The following is a 20,818-nucleotide window of genomic DNA, read 5'->3' on the forward strand; positions in this document are numbered from 1 at the left end:
CCGGCGCGGCGTGCGCAGGGCCGGCTGGGCCCGGCGGCGACGGGCGCGCCGGGGCTGGGTTGCGCTGCGCTACGGTGGCGGGTTCGCAAGCGGAGGAGCTCGCCGACTGCTGGGACGACGCGAGGGGCGGTGCTGCGGGCCGGCACACCCCGCTTGGGTGAGGGAGGCCGGCGGGGGAGGAGCGCGCCGGGCGCAGAGCCGGCGGAGCGCTGCGGAGTCTGCTGTGTGCGCCCAGGGGCGGCCGATGCCCCTCGCGCTCTCCGCTCCGCCGCCACAACTGAGCCGCATCGGGACTGGGCGCCGCGCGTCGGAGCCGACACCCGGTGAGCAGAGGCAGGGCCGGTGGATCCCCGGCCGGGAGACGCGTCGGGCCCTGTAGGGAGAGGCGGCGGTGCACGCCCGGGGGGTGCGGGCGCACCCTGCTTGAGTCTCCCGGCCGGGCGCTCAGCCACCCGAGCTGTCTAGGGGCAAGGGCGGTCTGCAGTACCTGTCATGGGGCTCAAGGGAACTGGGCACCCTCTTCTCTCTGTACCTCATCTCCCCGCCTTCGCAGGCGAGTTCTACGCTATTCTTTGGTAGATTCTGGGAGACCAGAGGTCGGAGAACCTTGGAGAGCCTGGCAGTGGCGTTGGGGTCCCTGCCTTGATGTCCCCCGCTACCCTAAGCTTACACTTTTCTCCGGAAGGATTAGATCTCTAAGGGCTCCTCCCTGTGGTCCAGGCCGTATTCCTCTCCTACCTCGTTCGCTCTCAGGCTACTTCACAGCCTTGACCTTCGCCTTCTCCTCATGAATAGGAAAACCTCAAGCCCCATTAGCTTTCCCCTTGGACAGGTCTGCAAAGAGACAGGAATAAAGCCTGAACCCTTATCTCAGCCCAGCCCTTGGGCACAGCCTTACCCCTCCCCCTAAACCCCTGTACCCCGAAGATTCATCTGAGTAGCTTGCTGAGTGAGTGTGTGTGTGGTGGGGTCAGAGGCTTCAAGCACTCAGGAGGTGGAGGAGGGAGGATGGTAAGTTCCAGACCAGCCTGGAATGCATCCGTGAGACCACTGTCAAAACAACTAAGCCACCAAAAAGAGGGGGGGGGAATCCCTCAATCGTTCCTCCCCCTCCCTGCCACTGTCACCTCTCAGGCACCTACCTCCCTTTTGCTGGGTCGCCCTCTATCGTCCACTAGAGGCACAACTCTACCTGAGCTGTTGGGCTTGGACTGAGCAGGTATCTCTTCCCAGAAGCTGACCTTTTGGGTGTTGTGGCTTGGCCTGTTCAACCCCGCAACCTTCCTGGGCCTCTGGGTGAGGAGTTAAGCCAGAAACACTTAAATCAGTACCCACCCTCAAGACTTCTTGGTTAGGGACCTTGGATATAGGGGAGTGGACTACCTTGTTTGGACTGCAAAGGTTCTAAGAACAAATCTTATTAACCCATCACATAGATTGGGACTCTGAGGACTGGAAATGAGTGAGAGACTTCCCCAAGGTCATTTGGAGAGTGGTAGCCAGAGATAGACCTAGAGGCTAGACCTGCCTCCCATGGTTTACTTCTAAAACCCTTTACTTAAGCCCCTTCCAGCTGGCCATGTGATCCAAGCTCAGAAAGAGACTCCTGTTCTCAGCCAGAGCTGAGAAGTGGGGGCTCAGGAACATGGATGTTTGGGGTTCCTTGACTGTCCTCTACCTGCAGGCCACAATGCTGCTTGGGGCATCTCTGGTGGGGGCGCTACTGTTCTCCAAACTGGTGCTGAAACTGCCCTGGACCCAGGTGGGGTTCTCCCTGCTGCTCCTGTACCTGGGGTCTGGCGGCTGGCGCTTCATCCGAATCTTCATCAAAACCATCAGGCGCGATGTCTTGTGAGTACCTGCTCCAGCAAAACCTGGGCTTCTGACTCCAGAATGTCCCCAGATCAAACCCCATTTTCCCTAGTAGCACAGGACCACCGTACTCAAAAAGAGCAGATTCTGTTCCATATCTTTTCCTTGTCAGTAGTACCTGGTACTGTCATCTACAAGCTTCAGGTCTTCCCCCTAACCTGAGACTCCTTGGGGACTAGTGGCATATATCAAACTTCAAGTGTGTTGAGGAGACATCCACAAGGTATCCTGAAGACACTCAGTTATGACAAGTTGTAGAGGAGCCCCTCAAGAAGGGACCTGTCCTCCGATTGACACCAGAGACAATGGGTTCTAGATTAGGCTCCCACATTAGATGTCTGAGAAAACCTGTTCCCAGCGGTTCTATGCCAGGTGCCAGACTGTCTTTGAATCCTAGAGAGGAACAAGGCAGATCCAGTTTGCCAAATTCATACTAGCTAGGAGATAAGGCAATAAGGTAATTCTCTAAATTGACAGTGCAATCTGGGCAGAGGCCCTGGCAATCTTGCTTCCTCCAGTGTCCAGTACAGTGAGCCACACCCACTGGTGGCTCAGCATTTGTCAATTGGGGCTGATTACAAAAGGAGCTAGCTACAGAGTGGCCCTACATGAAAGATGGTAGTGTGTGGGAGCATGGAGGAAGGAGAGATGGCCTCAGGCCAGGAATCTGAGAGGTCTAGAGGGAAGGAGCTGGACTTGAGAAGTGCTGTGAAGTGGATAGAAAGAGGGGAGTACAGTCAGCAGTCACAGCATTGGCTGAGGCATAGAGCCTGGAGCAATTGCAGAGATCAAAGGGCTCGAGGGTGGCAGGGGTGGGGTCAGAAAAGGGAGTTGCCAGGTGGTTCCACAAGCACTGAACATGTTCCCTGTGTCCAGTGAAGAGCAGACCTGGAAGATGAAGCAATGAGTGAGACAGAGGCCTGCCATCTGGGCTCATAGGGAGAGATTCATCCCGATTCCTACAGACATGATGGTACAGTCTAGAAGTCCCCAGGTGAAAAGTCTAGACCATGGGCTGCAACATTGGAGCCCCAGTAGGCTTTTGGCAGAGGCAAGAGGCTTAGACAGGAGTAAGAATTGTGCTGTGGAGCTAGAGAGGCCAGGAGCTCAAATCTCAGCTCAGCCACATTCTATGTGTAAGCTATGGCACCATGAGAACCTCCATCTTCCTCCATCAGGGGAGAGAAGTCACATGATCTCTTGGCCTCATCAGGAGGCCTTGGTGAGAGGGTGCAGGTGATGGAGCAACATATGAGTGTCATAAGAGAGCTGGCTCCTGAGGCTCAGGCCACTGGGACAGCAACTTGGGCCAGTGTACCCACCCTCCCAGCGCTAATGGCCACAGCTCCCTGCTTCTTCCCATACAGTGGCGGCATGGTGCTCCTAAAAGTGAAGGCAAAGGTCCGACGGTACCTACGGGAGCGAAGGACCATACCCATGATGTTTTCCTCGATGGTACGGCGCCACCCAGACAAGACAGCCCTCATCTTCGAGGGTACAGATACTCACTGGACCTTCCGCCAGTTAGATGACTATTCTAGTAGCGTAGCCAACTTCCTGCAGGCCCGTGGCCTGGCCTCGGGTGATGTGGCTGCTCTCTTCATGGAGAATCGCAATGAGTTTGTGGGCCTCTGGCTGGGCATGGCCAAGCTGGGTGTGGAGGCGGCCCTCATCAATACCAACCTCCGGCGCGATGCCCTGCGTCACTGTCTCAACACTTCCAAGGCAAAGGCCCTTATCTTTGGCAGCGAGATGGCACCAGGTGAGTCCCAGGTGGTGAGAGACAGGCCCTTCAATCCTTGTGGGAGGCTAATAGGCCAGGAGTCAGAGATTCTGGGCGCAGTCAGGAAAGCAGAGTTTCTGAGTTTGCAAGGTAGCGGAGCTGCTGGCCCTCAGAGGTGATGGTGGCCATGCCCATGACTAGCTAGCCTCATTCACCTCCTCTCTGCAAGGGGAACAAGCATTTGCACCCCATGCTTCTTGGAGAGCTTGTGTTTAATTTGTTGCTGCATTGGTCACTGAAAATGCTATGTGCGCTGTTTTATAAGAGTGGCTCTGATCTTCACAAAGACCAGCAGGGTTTATGGATGATGCGTTGTTTAAAGAGGTGTGAGGAGCTCACCTAGGGTCAGACAGCAGAATTTGATATTGGGCTTCACGACAGTGTTCCTGTTCTTTCTCACCACACTATGAGGGTGCAGCAAGGAGAGGGGAGGGAGTTGGATGAATCAAGATGAGAGGCTAGGGGTGTGGCTCAGTTGTAGAGCACTTGCCTAACATGTTTGAGGCCTTGGGTTCAAGAAAAAAAGCCAGAGGAAGTGGAACTGAAGGGCTAGGACTGCCCAGTGCCCAGGGTGGGTGAGTGAATATGTGTACGGCCTCAGGGCAGCCTGAGAGAAGGTTCTCACTCTGAGGGGAATGATGGGGGGCTCTGACTCACACCCCTGGCCGAGCAGTGTAGTGCAGTGAGTTAGAATTCAGACCTCGGTATGAGATAAAGCCATCCTTCTCATCCTTATCACCTCAGTTTCTTCATCTATAGAACGGGCTATGGTTGCTTCTACTTCCCAGGGCTATGAGAGCAGGAAAGTACATGTAAGGAGTCTACTGGGAGGTTAGGCTGTACCCCTTGCAGCCATCAAGCTGCTTCGTCCATTTCTGCCCTGATCTTCCCATTTCCTCTGACAACATGGTTAGCTTGTCGTGAGAGAAGATCCCAGGAACACAGAGCTTCCTGTCTCTCTTGCAGCGGTCTGTGAGATCCATGATAGTCTGGACTCCTCACTAAGCCTCCTGTGCTCCGGCCCCTGGGATCCCAGCACAGTGCCTGCCAGCACAGAGCACCTGGACCCTCTGCTGGAGGACGCCCCCAAGCACCTGCCAAGTCTCCCTGACAAGGGCTTCACAGGTGGGCCCTCTTCCCCCCGCAACACTCTAAGATGGACTAGATCAAGCCCTGCCCTCAGAGCCAGAAGACCTGGATCTCTCTGGAAACCTGACCTGTGCCTTAAATAAGAAACTATGGGTTGCTGGAGTGATTGGTGAGGCGAAATGACCTGATGTGTATAAAAGTGCCAGGGAGGGCTGGGAATGTGGCTTAGTGTAGAGGGCTAGCCTTGATCAAAAGGGACAGTGCCTAGGCCCCCAGTTCAAGCCCCAGGACTGGCAAAAAAAAAAAAAAAAGTGCCAGGACCAACTAGCCACACAAAAGTTCTGAGTGGTGGAGCAGCCTTGCTCATGCTCAGGTTCCTCGTCCCCATTGAGGCGATTCGTGTCTGGTGCAGGATCTTGTGGGTTCCCAGCCATAATCTACCTGAGCTGCTTTTAATGCTTCCTCCAGGCAGCCTTCTCACCCACTCTCCCTCTGCACTCCAGCCTGTCCAGTCCTTCAGCTCTTTGGCTCTTTCTACCTTTCCTTGCCAAGCCACCAGCCTGCTCTATTGCCTAGTGGCCCAGTGCTTGGACTATTGAGCCACAGCTGAGCCCTTAGTCTGGCTCTGCTGCTTTCCTGTGTGACCACAGACACCACCCAGCCCTGTGGGCCTTACATCCCATGGCCATAAAATTTGGGGATAGCAACAGATCCTGCTTTATGAGTTGACTTTGAAAGCACTGGGCGCTGGTAGCTCACGCCTGTAATCCTAGTTGTTCAGGAGGCTGAGATCTGAAGACAGAGGTTCAAAGCCAGCCCAGGCAGGAAAGTCCTGTGAGACTCTTATCTCCAATTAACCACCAGAAAACCAGAGGTGGTATTGTGGCTGAAAGTGATAGAGCACTTGCCTTGAGCTGAAAAGCTCAGGGACAGCGCCCAGGCCCAGAGCTCATGCCCAGAGTTCAAGCCCTGCGACCAACACACACGCACACGCACACACACACAAAAATAGAAAAAGAAAAGTACATATGGCCAAGTCCTGACACTGGGGCATGGCAGGCAGAGCTGTCAGTGGTCAGTCCTCCTCCTCATCATTGTCCTTTTTTTTTTTTGGCCCGATCGAGGAGCCTGAACTCTGGGCCTGGGCGCTGTCCCTCAGCTCTTCAGCTCAAGGCTAGCGCTCTACTACTTGAGCCACAGCACCACTCCCGGCTTTTTTCTTTTGGCTTATGTGGTGCTGAGGAATCGAACTCAGGGCCTCAGGCATGCAAAACAAGTGCTCTACCACTGAGCCACCTTCCTAGCCCCTCAGCATCGTCTTATTTCCTGAGTACTTTGTATAAGCTGTTGGAGGGCGGGGCTGTGGCTGGCTCACTCTGGTGCTCTTATATACCCCTAGGCTGGCACATTATAGGCACAGAACCTGGGGTGGTTGTTATAAATGGGAGTCATGCCATGGAGTCCTGACCTCCAGGAACCCCAGGCCTGGTAGGGCTGCTGGAAGCCCACTAGTGCTACCTCTCCTCCCATAGGCCTGGGAAGAAGTGGCACTGCTAGATTTAATCAGGTCTTATGCTCCTGCATGTGGTGCTTAGTGTCAGAAGGGCCTGTATCTTCATGTCACTGTCCCACTCAGCAGGGACCTTTGAGAGGACCAGTCCTGTGTGCCTCCCAGCCACAGCTCCCTGCTGGGTCTGGCACAGGGTGAGGCCCAGGAAACGTTTGTAGAAGGTGTTAGAGCAGAGTGCAGTCAGTGGCCATCAGAGTAGACTTCCTGGAAGAGGCAGTCTCCCCCTGCCTGGCCCTGTGCTATGCCCCTTTCCCAGTTGCCCCTGTGTCTGTTTTCTTCAGATACACTCTTCTACATCTACACGTCAGGCACCACGGGGCTACCCAAAGCTGCCATCGTTGTGCACAGCAGGTGAGGGGCCGGTGCCCAGAGGGGAGAGGGAGCTTCCTGCTGCGTTCCAGGGGCCCACCATGCTCTTTGTCCTGTCCCCTCAGGTATTACCGCATGGCTGCCCTGGTGTACTACGGATTCCGCATGCGACCTGACGACATTGTCTATGACTGCCTCCCTCTCTACCACTCAGCAGGTGATTCCCCATCTCAGCCCCTTGGGACCCCATCCTTCTGGTTTGACAGAAAGTGACCATTGACTCCATCTTGTCCACTGAAAATGATCACATCTTATCCCAAGGGGCCCCTGGGCTGGCACACAGTTGGCTCCCATTGGTGTGCAGGGCATTACTGCTTGGTTGTAGGGACTTGAGGGAGAGCCTGAGTGAGTAAAGCTCCTGTCCTCAGGGTGCTTCAGGGAAATGTATGTGTTTAGGACAAGGTAGACAGCAGGAGCCTTGAAGCTAAGGAGAGATGGTGAGGTGAGTGTGTTGGAGGGGCAGCATGCGTGTGGCACACAGGAGGAGCCAGGGATGTGAGCCTGGAAGACATCATCCTGGAGGAAGCAGGTGTGAGGTGCTAAAATCAGGCAGGGAGCTTAGTCCTGGGAGCTGAATAGCAGCTTCATGGGCGGAGGGCTAGCTCCAGAATAAGCCACAGTGTGTGCTTGATGCACTGAATTGGGGTGAGGTAGGATTGGTCTGTGTAGGCCGAACAGGACAGGAGGAAGAAGCAGGCCTAGGTAAAAGGGGTCTTGGGGGCTAGGTCTCCTTGACCTCCAGGCCTTCTGCCTTCAGGAAATATCGTGGGAGTCGGCCAATGCCTGATCCATGGTATGACAGTGGTGATCCGGAAGAAGTTCTCAGCCTCCCGGTTCTGGGACGATTGTATCAAGTACAACTGCACAGTGAGTGAGAAGGGAAAGGCATGAAGAACACCTCTCCTCACCCCCCTCTTCGGCATGTGTCATACAGCTGAGGTGTATGACACCAAGGGTTCCTTGGGTGATGTTCCTCCTTTTCAGATGAAGACACTGAGGCCCAGAGATAGAAGGGAAGCACAGCTAGCCCTTGTGGAGGGAAGGGCTGGAGGGGTGGGGAGGCAGGGCAGCGTGGCGCTCTAGGAGCCGGACCCACACTATACCCACCTCAGATTGTGCAGTACATCGGCGAGCTGTGCCGCTACCTCCTCAACCAACCAACCCGGGAGGCAGAGACCCAGCACCGAGTACGCATGGCACTGGGCAACGGCCTCCGGCAGTCTATCTGGACAGATTTCTCCAGCCGCTTCCACATTCCCCAGGTGGCCGAATTCTATGGGGCCACTGAATGCAACTGCAGCCTGGGCAACTTTGACAGCCAGGTACAGTCCAGGTGGGAGGTGGCATGGTTGCCATGGGGATGGGATCACAGAAGGCCTGGGCATCAGGGGTAAGGGCACGTCCTGCCTTCTAGTATTGAAAGTGTGGGTACCAGTCTCCCTTCAACCCCATTGTTCTGTCTGGGGCCCATGGAGCCCAGCCCAAGTGTTGGCCTTCACAGGTGGGGGCCTGTGGCTTCAACAGCCGCATCCTGTCCTTCGTGTACCCCATCCGGCTTGTACGTGTCAATGAGGACACCATGGAGCTGATCCGGGGCCCCGATGGCGTCTGCATTCCCTGCCAGCCAGGTCTGCTCAGGGTGGGGATTGGAGAGGGAGGTGTTGGCCAGAGAGGGGGTCCATTTTTGTTTGTTTGTTTTTGTTTTTTTGCTGCCAGTCTTGGGGCTTCAGCTTAGGGCTTAAGTGCTATCCCTGAGCTTCTTTTGCCAAGGCTAGTTAGTGCTCTACCACTTGAGCCACAGCTCCACTTCTGGATTTTTCATAGTTTATTGGAGATTTGAATCTCACAGACTTTCCTGCCCAAGCTGGCTTCAAACCTTAATCTTTAGATCTCAGTCTCCTGAGTAGCTAGGATTATAAGCATGAGCCACTGGTGCCCAGTGACAAGCCTGTTCTAACTTTTTGTCATTAGTCAACTCTTGACTAGGACCACAAATTGCTCATTTCCTTGTCTATCCATTCATTCACTCACCATCCCATCCATGCGTCAATCCATTCATTCTTTTACCACTGACCAGGGGACCTGAGACCTGGCCATCTGAGATTGCTCTGGTTTTCCCCTTAGCCCTGTACTTTAGCTGAGTTGGCCTTTGGTGCTGCAACCCCTAATCGGTAGGCAGGGTTGGGGACACCACCTACCTTGTTGGATTGATCTGAGGATTGTGTGGTAAAATACATGAAGCTTTTGGAGTGGAGCCAGTATGAGCAGGGACCCCATGGTGCTGGCTGTTTGTCTGTCTAATGGAGCTGTACGTGTTTGCTACCTATTCACTTTCACAGCAGTTCAATAGATACATATCACTGAGGGCCAACTTGCCAAGATGAGCTTCCTGCCCTTGAGCTCCTTCCTTCCTCTCTCCCTTTCTCTTTCCTTCTTTCTTTCCTTCTCTCCTTCCTTCCCTCTTTTCTTTCTTTCTCCTTTTCTTCCCTTTTTTTTTTGTGGGTCATGAGGCTTGAACTCAGGGCCTGGGAGCTGTCCCTGAACTCTTTTGCTTAGGGCTAATGCTCTGCCTCTTTGAGCCAGAACCACTTCTGGTTTTCTGGGTGGTTATTCGGAGATTCCTGTCTGGGCTAGCTTTGAACCACGATCCTGACATCTCAGCCTACTGAATAGGATTACAGCTGTGAGCCACTGGTGCCCCGCTCTTTCTTTCTTGTGTTGGAAATTGAACTCAGGGCCTAATACACACTAAGCACGTACTTGGCACTGAGCTAAATTCCTATCTCCCAGAAATGAGTGTTTCTGTGGTAGACAGTATAAGTCAAGTCAGGTTAGCATATATCAGGTGAGGACAGGTGGCAGAGGCTGCACAGGGCAAGTCTGACTGTGCTTTCCCCACCCCAGGTCAGCCAGGCCAGCTGGTAGGCCGCATCATTCAGCAAGACCCATTGCGCCGCTTTGATGGCTACCTCAACCAAGGTGCCAACAACAAGAAGATTGCTAAGGATGTCTTCAAGAGGGGGGACCAAGCCTACCTCACCGGTGGGTGCCCAACATTTGGCCACCCCTTTCCAGAGTAGGCCGGGAGGGATAAAAGGACCTTCTAATACCATCAGCAAATACATACGCAGGACTTCTCTGGTCCATGCCCATGGGCCAAGAGCCTGGCTGGCCCAGGTCCTGCCTCACCCACCCCTTCCTAGGTGATGTGCTGGTGATGGATGAGCTGGGCTACTTGTACTTCCGAGACCGCACGGGGGACACATTCCGATGGAAAGGCGAGAACGTATCCACCACCGAGGTGGAGGGTATACTCAGCCGCCTGCTGGACATGGCTGACGTGGCAGTGTATGGGGTTGAGGTCCCAGGTATGTGTGGAAAAGGGGAGATACATGTGGAAAGGCACTGCCCGCTGTTCACTCTCTGCCCTTCTTCCCCCAGGAACTGAGGGCCGGGCAGGAATGGCTGCTGTGGCCAGTTCTGCAGACAGCTGTGACCTACAGCGCTTTTCACAGGCCTTGGGAAAGGAGCTCCCCCTGTATGCCCGTCCTATCTTCCTCCGCTTCCTGCCTGAACTGCACAAAACAGGTGTGTCCCTCCCCTGCTCCTGCAGCTGAGTTCCGGCTGGTCTTTCCTGTACCTGCAAACTGGGTGGCTCTTGCGTGGCCTTTGTACACAACCTTGCTGGGTAATTGAGAAACTTCCTTCAAAGAGGACGGGTCATCACTACGAGTGGAGCTATTGCTTGAGTGCCTGGCACTGCACTAGGCCTTGAGGACATGCGTCTAACCTGACCTTTGCCCTCTTGGAGCTTTTAGAACCAGAAGGGAGGGAGTTGTAGGATAAGGAATTCCAAAGATTTGGAATGACTATCAGGCTAGAGAAAAAAAAAAGAAAAGAAAGAAAACCTGAGTAACAGTATCCTAGTGACTCAAGGGGATGAGATTTGAAGATTGTGGTTTGAAGCCAGCACAGACAGAAATGTACTTGAGACTATCTCCAGTTAACCACCAAAAAATCAGAAGTAGAGGTATGGCATCAGCCATGAGCAAAGGCCCTGATATCAAGCCCCAGCACTAACACAAATGAATTTTGTTGTTGTTGTTTTGTAGTTGGTCGTGGGGCTTGACTCTGGACCTGGGCAATGTCCCTGAGCACTTTAGCTCAAGGCTAGCTCTCTACCACTTGAGCCACAGCACCACTTCCAGTGGAGATAAGAGTCTCACAGGCTGGGATTGTGGCTTAGTGGTAGAGTGCTTGCCTAGCATGCATGAAGCCCTAGGCTCAATTCCTCAGTACCACATACACAGAAAAAGCCAAAAGTGACACTGGCTCAAATGTAGAGTGCTAGCCTTGAGCAAAGTAAGCTTAGGAACAGTGCCAAGGCCCAGAGTTCAAGCCCCAGGACTGGCAAAAAAAAAAAAGAGTCTCATGGACTTTCCTACCTGGACTGGCTTTGAACCGTGATCCTCAGATCTCAGCCTTCTGAGTATCTAGGATTACAGGCATGAGCCACCAGTGCCTGGCTCGAAAAAGAATTCTAACTGAATGAAGGAGCCAGGTACTGGTGACTCAAGCCCATAATCCCAGCTACTCAAGAGGCTGAGGATCATGATTAGAAGCTAGTCCAGGCAGGAAAATGCATGAGACTCTCATCTCTAATTAAAAAAGGCAGAAGTGGAGCTATGGCTCAAGTAGTAGAACACCAGCCTTGAAATTTAAAAAAAAAAAAAAAAAAAAAAAGCTCAGGACAGCACCTAGGCCCTGAGTTCGAGCCCCAGGACCAGTGCATGCACGCGCACACGCGCGCACACACACACACACACACAGAGTGAATGAAGGAGGTAGCATTTGGGATGAATGTAAGTCTCCCCGAGGACGTATCAGCTGAGACCTGAATGAGGAGGGCTCGTGTCAGTGTGGCAGATAGTCCGGGCTATAGAAACAGCAAATGTGGGCTGGGAAGGTGGCTCAGTGGTAGAGCGCTTGCCTTGCATGGATGAGGCCCTGGGGGCGATTCCTCAGCACCACATAAGCAAAAAGAAAAAAGCCGGAAGAGGCACTGTGGCTCCAGTGGTAGAGCGCTAGCCTTGAGCTGAAGAGCTGAGGGATAGCGCCCAGGCCCAGAGTTCAGGCCCTACGACAGGACCCAAAAAAAGAAAAAAAAAAACCAAAAAACAGCAAATGTGAAATCCCTGAGAAAGAAAGGAATTCCAGCTTTAAAGGAATGAAGGAGCTGGGTGGCTCACATGTGTCATCCTAGCTACTCAGGAGACCTGAGGATCTGAGGATCATGGTTCAAAGCCAGCCCAGGCAGGAAAAGCCATGAGACTCTTATCTCCAATAAACCACTAGAAAACTGGAAGTGGCGCTGTGGCTCAGCTGTAGAGTACTCGCCTTGAGCTAAAGAGCGCAGGGACAGACCTCAAGCCCAGAGTTCAAGCCCCACAACCAAACAAAAATTTAAAAAGGAGTGAAAGAGGCCCCCAGAGGTAGAGTGCTTACCTAGCATGCACAAGACCTCTTAGTTTAAACCTCCGTGCTACAATCAACAAAGAAAAAGGGTAGAGCACCAGTGACTCACATCTACAGTCCTTTCAACTCAGGAGGCTGAGATCACAGGATCATGATTCCAAGCTAGCCTGAGCAGGAATGTTTGAGAGGGCTAGAAATATGTCTTAGTGGTAGAGTGCTTGTCTTGCATGCATGAAGCCCTGGATTCGATTCCTCAGTAGCACATTAACAGAAAAGGCCAGAAGTGGCACTGTGACTCAAGTGGTAGAGCACTAGCCTTGAGCACAAAGAGGCTCAGGGATAATATCCAGGCCCTGAATTCAAGCCCAGGACTGGCAAAAAAAAGAAAAAAAAAAAAAGCAAGTTTGAGAGACTCTCCTTTCTAGTTAACTACCAAAAGAATGAAATGAAGGTGTGACTCACATAGTAGAGAGCCATCCTTGAGTGAAAAAGTCAAATGGGGGCTCAAGGCCCTGAGTTTAAGCCCCAGTACTATCCATCACAAAAATAGAGTTAGGAAGGGAGGGAAGAAGGAATAGGGGCACATACACAAATGCTTTGCCAGGTGCAGGTGGCTCATGCCTATAATCCTAGCTGCTCAGGAGACTGAGATCTGAGGATCCTGTTCAAAGCCAACCCAGGTAGGAGTCTGTGAGATTCTTATCTCCAGTTAACCACCAGAAAACCAGAAGTAGAGCTGTGGCTCAAAGTGGTAGTGCTCTAGCCTTGAGCAAAAAAGCTCAGGGACAGCACCCAGGCCCTAAATTCAAGCACCATGGCCAGCATAAAAATAAAAAGACCCCCAAAGCTGGAGGCTTGGGGAGCACCAGCCAGCAGTGGCATAAGATAGGGGCCTGAAGTCCAAGACTTTGTGCATCAGAGTGGCACTTGGAACTGTCCTGGGGGCAGTAGGGAGCTGCAGAAGTGTTTGAGCAGGGTAGTAACCAGATTGGGTCCTGCAGAAGTCTCTAGTTGCTGGGTGAGGAGTGGGCAAGGACTGCACGTGGCACAGGGGGTCTGGGTAGATGAGGGAAGGCTGTCATAGCTGTCCAAGCAAATGATGAGCCGAGGGCCAATGTCCACACAGTGGGGCACTGCCAACCTTCTGTTGGTTCAGCGATGGTCCTCTGGAGTTCCCTGGGAGGCACGAGGTGCAGAGGCTTGTGCCCAGACCACCATGTTCCCCATATCCTTTCCTGACTCTTTCAGTTACTCATTCTCCCCCGCACCGATCCCTACCCCATATGTCATTTCTGCCTTGCTAACAGGCTTTCTCCTGTCGATGTGCCTCTGTCAGATAGTGAGCGCCTGGACCTCATGAAGGCTGTGCCACTGTGGAGGACCAGGGTTCAGTGCAGCCAGGCAGGGGTGCAGGGTCAGGCCCGTGACTGAGAGTTCAAGCTCCCTGATGGTGGGAACCATGACTTTTGTCCAAGAGAGGCAAAGGCTCATGTCTCGATTCCAGGCACCTTTCTACAGAATACATGGCCATGGCCCAACAGGCTTCAGATACTTTGGGCTTCAGACACTTTGTGGCACATGGTTCTGTGGCTCAGCAATTTTAGGGCTAAGTTCAGGTCAAAGAGCTGCCATCACTTAGTGACTTGCCATGTTCGTTCTTGGCTGGTCCCTTCTACAGCCCTGTCCAATAGAACCTTCCTTGGGAACGGACGTGTCCAGACTCTCAGCTGTCCAGTTCAGATATCAAGCCATTAAAACGCGGCTAATGTGACTGACAAACTCAAATCTGAACTTTCTTCAATTTCAAATAGCCACAGATGTTCAGCACCAGGTTAAGGCCTCACTGGGAAGAAATGGTTATCTCTGCTACTGTGGTTTCTCCCTCCCGAGTCTAGACTGGGCTCAGGTACCCTGCAAGGCAGTGATGGAAGCAGTAAGGCCCCTTGAGGTCAAGATCCACTCAGAAGTCCTGTAACATTGCTTCTGCCGAATTCGGTTGGTCAATGCTAGTCAGAGGCCTGTCCAGATTTAGGAGGCTCCCCTCGGGAGAACTGGTAAAGCACAGTGCAGCGGCAAGGGGTCACAGGACAGGGAGGACTGTGTTTAAATTCCCCCTCTACCATTTACTAGCTGGTTGCTTGCTTCCTTTAGCACCAGTATTCTCTCTAGTGACGCTGATACCAGTCATTGATTGAATGATACATAGCTTACTTTATATAAAAAGTGACTACTGGGGGCTGGGAAGGTGGCTCAGTGGTAGAGTGCTTGCCTTACATGCCTGAGGCCCTGGGTTCCATTCCTCAGCACCACATAAGCAAACAGAAAAAAGCCGGAAGTGGCGCTGTGGCTCAGTGGTAGAGCGCTAGCCTTGAGCTGAAGAGCTGAGGGACAGCACCCAGGCCCAGAGTTCAGGCCCCACGACCGGACCCAAAAAAAAAAAAAAGTGACTACCGGGCTGGGAAGGTGGCTCAGTGGTAGAGTGCTTGCCTTGCATGTATGACGCCCTGGGTTTGATTCCTCAGTACCATATAAGCAGAAAAAGCCAGAAGTAGCCGGGCCGCTGGTGGCTCACGCCTGTAATCCTAGCTACTCAGGAGGCTGAGATCTGAGGATCGCGGTTCAAAGCCAGCCCGGGCAGGAAAGACCGTGAGACTCCTATCTCCAATAAACCACCAGAAAACCGGAAGTGGCGCTGTGGCTCAAGTGGTAGAGCGCTCGCCTTGAGCTGAAGAGCTGAGGGACAATGCCCAGGCCCAGAGTTCAAGCCCCACGACCGACAAAAAAAAAGAAAAAGCCAGAAGTGGTGCTGTGGCTCAAGTGGTAGAGCACTAGCCGTGAGCTGAAGAGCTGAGGGACAGCGCCTAATCAAACTCACCTCCTCTGTCACGCTCCCTTACCCTCCTCCCACTTCTTAAGCCAATTTCAATATATTTCATTTTTCTGTCTTTTTTTTTCCTGTTGTGCCAGTCCTAAGGCTTGAACTCAGAGCCTGGGTACTATCCTTTAGCTTTTTTGCTCAAGACTAGTACTCTACCGCTTGAGCAACAATTCTACTTTGGGCTTTTTGCTGTTTAATTGGAGAAAGGAATCTCACAGATTTTCCTTTCTAGGCTAGCATCAAACTACAATCCTCAAATTTTAGCCTTCTGAGTAGGTAGGTTATAGGTGTGAGTCACTGACGCCCAGCTTCATTTTCTATATATAACATGATTATATATGTATGTGTGTGTGTGTGTGTGTATATATATATACACACACACACACACACACACACACACACACACACACACACACACACACACACACACACACATATATAACATGTACACACCAATGAGTATGTAAGTCTTTTAGGTCTGGCTTCCACAAATGAATGAAAACTCCCAAATTCGGCTCGAGATTGGCTATGATATTCTCCAATTCCATCCATTTTCCTGCAAATGACGATTTTATTTTTATTTATGGCTGTGTAATATTCCATAGAATACTTGTATTTATATGTACATATACATACATATATGTACATATACATACATACGATTTTATTTTTATTTATGGCTGTGTAATATTCCATAGAATACTTGTATTTATATGTACATATACATACATATGTATATGTGTGTGTGTGTCACATCTTTATTACATCTGTTGTTGGATACAGCTGCCTACATTCTTACCAGCATTGTTATTTTCTTTTTTTCCTTTCTGATACCAGGGCTTGAACTTAAGTTGTTGGCTTGCATGTTTACAGCTACCATTTGAGCATTGTCTCCACCCAAATTGTTTGTTTTCTTTATGGCTGCCATTCTGAGTGGGGTGGAAGGGAATCAGTGTAACTTTGATTTGCATTTCCTTTATGGCTAAGAACATATCTATTGGGCATCCGTTCTTATAGGAATTGTTCAATTTGTTTGCCCATTTATTAACTGGTTTACTTTTTCATTTATTTGTTTGTTTGTTTTGCCAGTCCTGGGGCTTGAACTCAGGGCCTGGGCAATATCCCTGGGCTTCTTTTGCTCAAGGCTAGCATTCTACCACTTGAGCCACAGTGCCACTTCTGGCTTTTTCTGTTATGTAGTACTAAGGAATTGAACCCAGGGCTTCATGCATGCTAGGCAACTACTAAGCCACATTCCCAGTCCCTTACTTGTTCTTTCACTGTTTAATTTTTTGAGCTTTTAGTATAAATGTGTGTGTGTGTTGGTTCTAGGACTTGAACTCAGGTCCTGGGCCCTGTCCCTAAGCTTATTTTTCTCAAGGCTAACGCATTGCCACTTAAGCCGTAGCTTTACTTCCAGCTTTTTGATAGTTTATTGGAGATAAGAGTCTCCTGGGCAAGCTGGGCACTGGTGGATCATACCTATAATCCTAGCTACTCAGGAGGATGAGATCTGAGGATCATGGTTCAAAGCCAGCCTGGGCAGGAAAGTCCATGGGACTCTTTTTTTTTTTTGGGGGGGGGAGTCAGTTGTGGGGCTTGAACTCTGGGCCTAGGCGCTGTCCCTCAGCTCTTCAGCTCAAGGTGAGCACTCTACCACTTGAGCTACAGCGCCACTTCCGGTTTTCTGGTGGTTTATTGGAGATAGGAGTCTCACGGTCTCTCCTGCCTGGTCTGGCTTTGAACCGTGATCCTCAGATCTCAGCCTCCTGAGTAGCTAGGATTACAGGTGTGAGCCACCAGCGCCCGGCACGTCCATGGGACTTATCTCTAATGAACCACCAGAAAACCAGCAGTGGCACTGTGGTTCAAGTGGTAGAGCTCTGGCCTTGAGCTGAAGAGCTGAGGGACAACACTCAGGCCCAGAGTTCAAGCCCCACAACCAACAACAACAACAAAAATCGTAGACTGGCTTTGAACCGTGATCCTCAGATCTCAGCCTCTCCTAAGTAGCTAAGAAAACATTCATGAGCCACTGTTACCTGGACTCTTTGTATATTTTACATATTAATCCTTTATCTGTTGAATAGCTAGTGAAGATTTTTCTCCCATCCATCATTCTATACATTGTCTTTTGGTTCTGGTCATTGTTTCTTTTGCTACGTAGAACCTTTTGATTTAGTCAGTCCCATTTGTCAATTCTCATCCTTATTTTCTGTACAATTGGAGTTCTGTTCACAAAATAATTACCTGTGTCTGTATCAGTAGGTTGTTTTTTTGTTTTTTTGTCAGTCATGGGCCTGGGCGCTGCCCCTTACCTATTGAGCTCAAGGCGAGCATTCTACCATTTGAGCCACAGCACCACTTCCAGTTTTCTGGTGGTTCACTGGAGATAAGAGTCTCATGGAGCCGGGCGCTGGTGGCTCACGCCTGTAATCCTAGCTACTCAGGAGGCTGAGATCTGAGATCGCGGTTCAAAGCCAGCCCGGGCAGGAGAGACCGTGAGACTCCTATCTCCAATAAACCACCAGAAAACCGGAAGTGGCGCTGTAGCTCAAGTGGTAGAGCGCTCGCCTTGAGCTGAAGAGCTGAGGGACAGCGCCCAGGCCCAGAGTTCAAGCCCCACGACCAACAAAAAAAAAAAAAAAAAAAATAAGAGTCTCATGGATGTTCCTACCCAGGTTGGCTTTGAACTTCATCTTTAGATCTCAGCCTCCTGAGTAGCTAGGATTTTCGTTCTTACCTTTCTTTGATTCATTTGGATCAGACTTAGGTATAGGGTAAGAGCTGAGAATAACGTTTCCATTTTCCTGCAAGATTGAGCACCTAGGGCTGGGATGGTGCCTCAGTGGTAGAGTGCTTGTCTTGCATGCATGAAGCCAAGGGTTCAATTTCTCAGCACCACATAAGCAGAAAAAGCCGAAAGTAGTGCTGTGGCTCAAGTGGTAGAGTGCTAGCCTTGAGCTAAAGAGCTGAGTTCAAGCCCCACAACCGACCAAAAAAAAAAAAGATTGAGCACCTACCTCAAGGAGCTGAGAAATAGCTGTATGCTGTAGATAGTCAAATAAGTGAACCAGCCATGTACCTGTAATCCTAACTAGTCAGGAGACTGAGATCTGAAGATTGCAGTTAAAAGTCAGCCTGGAGCCTGGCACCAGTGGCTCACACTTGTAATCGTAACTATCCAGGAGGCTGAGATCCAAGGATCACAGTTCAAAGCCTGCCCAGGCAGAAAAGTCCCCATAAGACTCCTATCTCCAATTAACCACCAGAAAACCAGAAGTGGGCTCAAAGTGGTAGAGTGTTAGACTTGAGCAAAAGAGCTCAGGGACAGCACACAGGCCCAGAGTTCAAGCCCCACTACCAAAAAGAAAAAGAAAAAAACTAGCCTCAGTAAGGAAAGTCCATGAGACCAATAACTCACCAAAAAGCTGGAAATAGAGCTGTGGCTCAAGTGGTAGAGCACCAGCCTTGAGCATAAAATCTCAGGAACAGTGCCCAGGCACACACACACACACACCAAACACACACACACACACACACACACACACACACACACACACACACACACACTCCCCAAAGTGAATCATGGTAGTCAGAAGACCCAGGTCACCCAGGTTGTGGCTTTCACTCAGTAGATGATGCTGGGCAGTTAGTGTCCCTTCTTCCTATCTCACTTTCCCTATCTGTAAAGTTGGGGGGATGGTTAACACAGCTACCCCCATGTCTACCTCCTACCCCCTCTTGCTGGGGCTGCCCTGAGAAGCAGTTTATAATGTGGAAGGAGTATGCTTTGAGGACTAGGCCCCCTCCTCCCACATTTCCCTTCTGCCCAGCCCTCCCCACTGCCCTTGCTTAACGCCCAGGCTCCCTGTTCTGCCCTTTCTGAATCTTCTCCCTGCGCCTCCCTCCAGGTACCTACAAGTTACAGAAGACAGAGCTGCGGAAGGAGGGCTTTGACCCCACCGTGGTGAAAGACGCCCTGTTCTACCTGCATGCCCGGAAGGGCTGCTATGTCCCTCTGGACAGAGAGGCCTATACTCGCATCCAGGCAGGCGAGGAGAAGCTGTGATCGGACCCCATGTCCCTTCGAGGCCCATCAGAGAGGCTGGGTCCATAGCTGCAGCTTCTACCTGAGAGGGGTTGTGGGTGATACCAGACCAAAGCAAGCAGGGCCCGCACCTCCACCCCAAGGTGCTGACCGCCTCCCTCCAAAACTGCCAAGTGACTCACTGCCACGTCCCCACCCTGCCAGAGGCTTTCCGTGAAAGCTTCCTCTTGTCCATGTTCTGTTTCCTGGGCCAGGCAGAGCCTTGGAGCCCCAGGCAGAGACTGACAAGCACCTTCAAGATGATGTCTTCGGTTAGGCAGGGCAGGGAGAGACAGAGGGGTCACCGAGCTCCCTCCAAAGAGCAGGGAGCATGCAAAAAGGACCAAGGCAGAAGCCCCCAAACTCAGGAAGCCAACAGAGGGCAAGGATGGTGGTGGCCATCCATCAAGTGGCCAGAGGATCCTGGCTGCCGAGCTACTAAAGTGGCATTCAACCCTGCTGCCATCTCCAAGACTGGAAGAGGAGGATAACCCAGCATGGCTGCCCATGTCCCATCTTCAGCAGAAAGTCAAGACTGTGCCCTTGTCTCTGCACACTCCTGCATACTTGTCTCCCTGGGGTCTGCTTGGCTGTCCCCAAGGTGGGACATTTCTATCTGTCACCTCCATCCTAGTCTTGGCCTGGCTATGAGAGGAGGAAGCGAGGGGAGGGGGGAGGGGGGCAGACAATAAACTCTGCCTTGACTCCTCTTAGTCTGTGTGCCCTCCTGCCGAGCCCACCCCAAGAGCCTCTAGTCTACCCTCAGCCTGCTCAGGCCCCGCCTCCTGCCTTTCTGACCCATTGGCTCATTTAGACTCAGGATAGGGCAGAGGTGGCATTGCCTCCCTTGCTCCATGCACTGCTAGCCTGGATGGGGACATTTCCCACTGAATCCTAACTCACAAGGTTTCCCACCAAACAAGGTTTCCCAGTCAAAACCAGCTGTCTAGCTGGGCACTGGTGGCTCACGCCTATAATCCTAGCTACTCAGGAGGCTGAGATCTGAGGATCCCAGTTCAAAGGTAGCCCAAGCAGGAAAGTCCGAGAGACTCTAATAAACCACTAGAAAACCAGAAGTGGCAAGCAGTAGAGCACTCACCTTGAGCTGAAGAGGCAGGGACAGTGCCCAAGCCCAGAGTTCAGGCCCCATGACCGACAAAAAAAAAAAGCTGTCACTTAGAAGCTTTGGGCAAGTGACCAGTTAAGAGGCCTCAAGCCAGGTGCTGGTGGCTCATGCCTATAATCCTAGCTACTCAGGAGGCTGAGATTTGAGGATCTCAGTTCAAAGCCAGCCTGGGCAGGAAACTCTATGAGACTCTTATCTCCAAATAACCAATCAGAAAACCGGAAGTGACGCTGTGGCTCAAGTGGTAGAGCACTAGCCTTGAGCTGAAGAGCTGAGGGACAGTGCCCAGGCCCAGAGTTCAAGCCCTATGACTGACCACCCCCCCCCCCAAAAAAAAAGGACTCAGAAAGGCCAGGCTTTGTGACTCATGCTCAGCCTATAATTCTAGCTGTTCTGGGGATCCTAATGTAGTAAGATCTCAGACTGGGGCCAACCCTGGGCAAGAATACAAGACCCTACTTGAAAAGGCAGGGGTGAGCAGGGGCTATCAAATGGTGGCAAGGTTCATCTAACCAGAGTAAGCACCTAGCAAGCACAAAGCCCAGAATTCAAACTCCAGTACCACC

General features: G+C 51.7%; 1 protein-coding gene across 1 annotated transcript; it reads left to right on the forward strand.

Moving 5' to 3' along the window:
* The first annotated feature begins 44 nt into the window (after positions 1 to 44).
* Slc27a4 (solute carrier family 27 member 4) lies at positions 45 to 19,817 on the forward strand. The gene is made up of 13 exons (XM_042681163.1): positions 45 to 323; positions 1,685 to 1,851; positions 3,240 to 3,634; positions 4,622 to 4,780; positions 6,596 to 6,665; positions 6,749 to 6,840; positions 7,441 to 7,550; positions 7,796 to 8,005; positions 8,185 to 8,311; positions 9,588 to 9,725; positions 9,887 to 10,051; positions 10,125 to 10,271; positions 18,951 to 19,817. Exons 2-13 carry the CDS (start codon positions 1,691 to 1,693, stop codon positions 19,106 to 19,108), a joined length of 1,932 nt encoding a protein of 643 aa, XP_042537097.1. The 5' UTR covers positions 45 to 323; positions 1,685 to 1,690; the 3' UTR covers positions 19,109 to 19,817.
* The last annotated feature ends 1,001 nt before the right edge of the window (positions 19,818 to 20,818 follow it).

This window comes from Dipodomys spectabilis, unplaced genomic scaffold (genome assembly GCF_019054845.1).
Source record: "Dipodomys spectabilis isolate Male_0828 unplaced genomic scaffold, ASM1905484v1 ptg000067l, whole genome shotgun sequence".
NCBI classification, from domain to species: Eukaryota; Metazoa; Chordata; class Mammalia; order Rodentia; family Heteromyidae; genus Dipodomys; species Dipodomys spectabilis.

Excerpts from the sequence above, each read along its gene's own strand:
- Slc27a4 (XM_042681163.1), top strand. The coding sequence starts at position 1,691 with ATGCTGCTTGGGGCATCTCTGGTGGGGGCGCTACTGTTCTCCAAACTG. Across the intron at positions 6,666-6,748 it reads GCCATCGTTGTGCACAGCAG|GTATTACCGCATGGCTGCCC; the intron begins GTGAGGGGCCGG and ends CTGTCCCCTCAG. Across the intron at positions 8,006-8,184 it reads TGGGCAACTTTGACAGCCAG|GTGGGGGCCTGTGGCTTCAA; the intron begins GTACAGTCCAGG and ends TGGCCTTCACAG.